Source organism: Opisthorchis viverrini (assembly GCF_000715545.1).
Source record: "Opisthorchis viverrini unplaced genomic scaffold opera_v5_182, whole genome shotgun sequence".
In the NCBI taxonomy this organism is placed as follows: domain Eukaryota; kingdom Metazoa; phylum Platyhelminthes; class Trematoda; order Opisthorchiida; family Opisthorchiidae; genus Opisthorchis; species Opisthorchis viverrini.
The window spans coordinates 436,464-442,560 of record NW_008751838.1 but is presented as its reverse complement, the minus strand read 5'-3'; the positions used below and the strand labels follow the sequence as shown (position 1 = coordinate 442,560).

The window sequence follows — 6,097 nt, the reverse complement described above, 5'->3', positions numbered from 1 at the left end:
CGCTTGCCTGTCCGGCATCAAGACGAGATCCGATTGGTCGAAAGTCAGGACCCAAGAGCCAATCATGGCCCAGTATTGGCCAAATGCCGGTTGCCAATGGCGCATCCAGAACGCCTCAGAAATTTCAGAAAGTTATAACCGCCTACGCTATATAGACGAAGCGCTGTACGACTGTACAACTGACTTCGTTTGGGGCGTTAATATACCTTATGTACCTTTGGTGGTTGTGTTTTTTTTGACGTGAACGCTAGCTTGAGAGGCTCAGACCGAGAACTAAGCTGAGAAAAATACCGTTACTACAGAAGCATGTTAACGCTATTGGTAAAAAATACCGTTACTACAGAAGCATGTTAAGCTGCGCTATTGGTAGCTCTCGCATGGGACTAAAGTGTGGGATGCGCAGGCTTTCGACGTAACTAGAATTAAAGGACGGATAGTGTGGGTAGATCAATCCCGAGCATTCTATTTAATCCATTGATGGTTTGCAACAAGCCTGCGCATTACGCGGATTCATGGCGGCATCAAATGTTTGTGTACATTGCTGCACTTGCCAGGCACTGTAGTATACGGTGTCTGGCAGTTTGGTTGATTCATATGCAAGTATTGGTGACGTAAAACCTTGCTTGCTGAGCTTTGACTCATGAACTTTGTTAAAGTTTTCCATCCACGGAAATTGTCGTGAACACCTGCCTTCGGAGATCAACTGTTCCCTGGCGCTTCCATAGCGTGCATATTACAGGCACCAACCATTTGCGATCCTGTTATTAAGCCCAGGGGGTCAGCTACGTACCAAACGAAGGTATGCTTTGGATGGTCGGTACGCGAACCAACCAGGACCGTGAATCCATTATATTGTGCTCCTGGCTCCACCACAAAAGTTCTAGCTCCGTATCAACCCTCTGAAAACAGTTGTCAGCTTTCTTCTGTCTCCTCAGTATGCGAAAAGCAGTGCACCAAAGTGGAATTCTGTCAAAATCTTCAGAAATGTCAAATAGAACACAGCGAATGCCCGTTGTGATTTTCATGGCGTTTGTCATTCCATAATAATATGGCTTCGTTGACCAGACAGGAGTAGATGGCAAAGAAACCGCGTCCAACCACTTGTATGAAGTTATTTAGTAGGAAATTAGCCGCATTGTTCATGGGTCTTTCCATCACTTGAATGGCAAGCCAGTAAGTTATACTGGGCGGTAATTGTCAGTGTCAAGGGAAGCTAAGGTTGGAAGGATGCTAGCTTGCTTTGCGGGAAGGAATCGGTACGTTAATGCGTAGACAATATAGCATTCCTCAGAGGTTTCGGGATGTACACCATTGGGATCCATCCGCAATTCAGAAGGCGGTATACCTCTGGATTTCTCCGGCCATTTAAAATCAGGTAAAATGAGCGTGTATGGCTGTCCGCCCGCTAGGATAGATGGGCCTCCATGGCTATGTGCTCCCATTTGCGCTCGAGTGAGTAATCGAGTTTCTCCGTCACATGAGGTGGGATCGGATAACAGTACCGTAAATAACATTGGCCAAAAGCATGTCTGAGCAACCAGTGACTGTTGAAAGAGCATGGTCACAGCCTTTTCGCCCATGAACTGCACTGTTGAAGCAAGGAGCCATCGTGGGGTCGGATGGCGAATGTGCTCAATGGGGCATCGCGTTATGGAGTATCTTCCTCATGCCTCGCGCCTGAGGTTTAAGGAGATCATCAATATCCTACAGCATCCCAGCCATTGGAATATGTATGCGGTGATGTTAGGGATAAACGGAAGCAGGCTTTGGATATACTTGAGGAAAGAACACCTAGTGAGAATGGGGGCACAGGTGCCCAACCAAAGTCTGAGGGGCTGTTGATATAGGGCCATGTGATGAGCATGACTGATACTCTATTCATTGCTCTATTCATTATCCTCTTGTTTTAATATTCTATATGCTGTACATATACGCCAATTCAAATACACACATGTTACGTGTTGCGTCGGCGTGAATTCTGAATTCCTAATTCGTTTGGATATACCGATATACGTACGAAACTTAAGTCTCACAGGCCACCATGAATTACGAAATGCGGGGCGGTACTGTTTTTGAAGAGAGTGACGGCACGCAACGACGCAGCGGCCAAGAAGCTACGCAGTGCCGTCGATCACGATGGCGCTCATAATGAAGAAGTATCTGCCGTTCACCATCGCTGAAAAAGGTGTGATTCCATGTATCGTCAACCTAAGGGGAGGGCCTGGACGCCAGGAGAGTTAGTGTTTGATCAGTAGTAACCATTCTTCAGTCTATTGCGGGTTCCGTGAATTTTTCTGAGAGAAATCAGTATGGGTAGATGTGGCAAAACTTTAAAAAGAAAGCCGGTGTGCAGGTGATCTATCCGCTGAGGAAGGCGGATATGTCACCTGAGCGGAAAATCTGTCACATTTTCACAGTGAGTCACAAAGATTGGGCAATAGGAATGGAACGTGACTGCACTGAAGTCAATGCCGAAAAAATATTATAAGGCAAGAAGGAATGCACCTCTTCGATCCCAGTTAGAATCAAGTATATTTACTATTAAACGTTATATTTTGGGGTCGTCCACACCCGATCAAAAGGCGGGGCTAAGTTGCGATGACGACACCCATAATTAAGAGCAAAAGGTGCCTGGTACTGACGCCAGGTTGACACACTACAGAAAGCCTTGCCTGAAAACTTGGTGTAACTATCTTTAGTAATGGGAAGCAATTTCGGAGAAAAGTGTAAGATATGAGATACATTTGTGGAGGAGTTGGAAGGGGTGTGGAAGATAGTGAGGATTTGGTTAATTCAACACATGGTGCCCAAAAACAAACCCTGAGGAGAAAGTGAAATCTGGGTATGTGTGTTGATCTGCTACATGGAGTGGGCCGGAGATGGGTCAAGTGCTCCGCCTCGTTGAGTCTTGACATAGTTACCGTTTGGGCCCGTATCCCATTTTTCTGGGGTAAATTAAGATGTCAAGCGTGGAGTGACAAGAAGAGTCCTACGATTTGCTTGTATTGTTTCGGGGCCTTTTATTAAAGATCACCTTGCTACACAAATGCTGAAGATTTTTGAGCGTTGAGGATTTGCTTGTATTGTTTCGGGGCCTTTTATTAAAGATCACCTTGCTACACAAATGCTGAAGGTTTTTGAGCGTTGAGGCTTTTCCAGGTCAAGTCAGCAGCAGAGTGATACAGCCTTGTTGGGCTGACATGTTTTTACGGAGAATTTGTAAACTGTAGGGCGTAATCTGGCCTAGAAGCTGGAGGGGTAAATTGCGGCTTATTTTTCAACCTTAATTACGCGGCCTGTGCCCCTCTCAACCACCAGTGTGCCGGCCATTTTGCGCACGGTCTGGTTAGACCAGATGTGTCAGCCAACTTACAGGTACAGCGCGTAGCAAGTGCACAGTTGTTTCGACTACCTAGTGAAAAGGTTTTCTACATGTGCCTTAACTTAATTTGGACAAGTTTTAAGAGGTCAAACACTGGAGTTGTTCGTTATGTTACAGCCACCCGTATGGGATTCTCGATTACGGACATGTGATATTGCCCTGCACTTTTGATGCAAACATGCGCCAAAGATGTGTAATGCACGAATGATATCAGGTGGCGGTTAATTTGCCTCGCTGAACATTTGAAGTCCGCTCCATTCACTAGTAAGTAGAGACGTTTTCCACTTAATCTTATAGGCAGCCAAACCGTAGATAAGGATTGGGGGTGCCGGGAACAGTTGCTAGCTCAACCATTATTTGGTCCGGCATTAGGCGGCCTGGACTTGAGGCTGCTAGGCAGGCAAGCAAACAGACAAAGCTAATCACGCTGACTGCTGCGTACTTTGAGTGTATCCCCTTATGAAGTACTCGGTCTGAATGCGCGGCGAGGCGGCCTGGACTTGAGGCTGCTAGGCAGACAAGCAAACAGACAAAGCTAATCACACTGACTGCTGCGTAATTTGAGTGTATCCCCTTATGGGGTACTCGGTCTGAATGCGCGGCGACACACAATCCTAAACTTGTGTTGGCCGCGACACTCATATGTGTTTGTCTACGATAGCACCAGTAATTTCACAACAATACCGCCTGGAGATGTTGGAACAAGTGGACGGTTTCTTGGATAATGTGATTGCCTACAAACGTGGTTGTTCCGTCGATGAGGTGCTGGCTTACACCTGGCGTAAATGATTTCCATAAGTTGTTTTGATCTCTAGAAGGGTCTTTGCAGTTCTTTTAGAATAATTTCGGTCGTAAAGCACTCTGAATTTCATTTGATACTGTCTTGCCACACTAGTATCACGCATGATTTCGGCCTACTGAAGTAAGTACTTGTGAGATAAATAGTATATTCAACGTGAATAGGAATGTACAAACGTGGAAGCTGCTGATAACTGAAACACTTCGGGTACGAATGGTAATTTTTTAAGAACAGTTATTGCACCAAGCAAATGGGTTACTTAAATGGCCTGGCGGAATCCGGCGAAAAATTGTAAATACCGCTACTGGAGGAATGAAACAACTTGTGATGATGTCAGTTCGCAGCAGAAGATAAGGCCAGTAATTCCCAACCGAACTAATTCATCATTTACCATCATCTTAACTGGCCCCATGAAGCGAGATTCTGCTTAATTGTAAGAAGCCACTTATTAAAGATTAACGACCCTGGTTTTGTTTCAGAACGCTCATTCATTTGAAATTTTGACGAATCGGAATAAGCATAACTCAATGAGAAGCGGGATCGCGCATGACGACGGACCGACGTAAAACTCGTTGAACAAAGCAGGAAATTAAAATAAGGAGGAATTTTGCGTCGATCACTAGGCATAAACGGAATGTGCTATTTCCTAAGATATGATAAAATTTATGGCATGAATTTCGACAACTCTGCTTGTTTTTTAAATGTTCATTTCAATGGATTCTTGTTGCTAGCGTCTGTCGTAAGGCAGCATCCTTCAAAATCCATCGGGCGACTAGAGTTGGCAAACCTCTGTTGGTACTGACCTTATCTCCTTCTGACATGCAGCAATCAAAATCGATGTGAGATTTTGCCCTTCCCTGACCCAGAATCACCATCAGGTATTCCTGGCTGTAGCTTACTTCACAGGTTAAAAACTACCCATCTCAGGTTGGAATACGTTTGCCGGATTCAGACAATGCAATGGTACGAGCCATAAAATGACGACCAAAACTATCACTGTCAATGAGATTCCTTTGCTTCCAAAATTTACATACAGCTGTTTTCATATGGTACCTTTCTAATAACTATATTTCTCATGAATGACTGGGCTCGTCAGGTAAGCACCATACCACATCGGGCAGGGAGCGGGCCATCGACGCTCACTGGTCCCAATCCTCCTCGGAGTTTACGGTGGAAATCTCCTTCATTCATAGCATTTAGAGGTAAACGTTCATGTTGTTTCGCGCAACTAAAGGTTGAAGAATGACAGTTATTGTGCGATGCGGCCACCGACACATCACTAGGCCAAGCCACAAACCGGATTTAGCAACAAAACAAAAGCAGAGTAATTTTGTTTCCATGACTAAACAGTCTACAGGCACAGTGATACATCAGTATAAGCATGAAAAGCGTGGACTGTAAGTAACATTTGGACACATTTTCCTGAGGATATCTAGACAGGAACCAAAGTTACCCCTCGTGTTACCAAAGGACAAACCACCCACAGCCGCAGACGTCCAGCTGATCGACATCGGCGGCCGTTAGCGGCCAAAACGCGCCGAAAGATGATACAATTATTTGGCAATTCCATAGGTATACAGCGATATACAGCTTACATCACGCCTCTCAGCAGTCGCACACTTTCATGCAAGATAATGATTCTGACTGTAGAACATGAAAAACTTGGCACAATATCCAACATTGGGTATTAGGTTGAATTTACTCCATCGGCTACTGCTGTAGGGCATTTTATAATTATTCTCATGTGTTTTACTACCTGTGGCGATTGCCAAAACTGTCACACAAATGTTGAGCCTCCTTGCCCTAGAGTTGTCTACGGGTGTAACGGTGATACTACTGATCGGGAGGCACGCGAGTAGTATGTGTTGTTCGTAGAATTTCGCTTTGCACCTATTGAAAAAGGCAGATCTGTTGCG

At 45.1% G+C, this 6,097-nt stretch overlaps 1 protein-coding gene across 1 annotated transcript in view; it reads left to right on the top strand.

The window, feature by feature from the left end:
* Nucleotides 1-244, top strand: part of T265_07696 (hypothetical protein) — a gene marked incomplete at both ends in the record, with an annotated part of 5,646 nt that extends 5,402 nt beyond the window's left edge. Inside the window, one exon of the mRNA XM_009173284.1 lies at nucleotides 49-244. Coding sequence (XP_009171548.1) covers nucleotides 49-244 — 196 coding nt within the window. The remainder of the gene's footprint in view (nucleotides 1-48) is intronic.
* Between the last annotated feature and the right edge of the window lie 5,853 nt (nucleotides 245-6,097).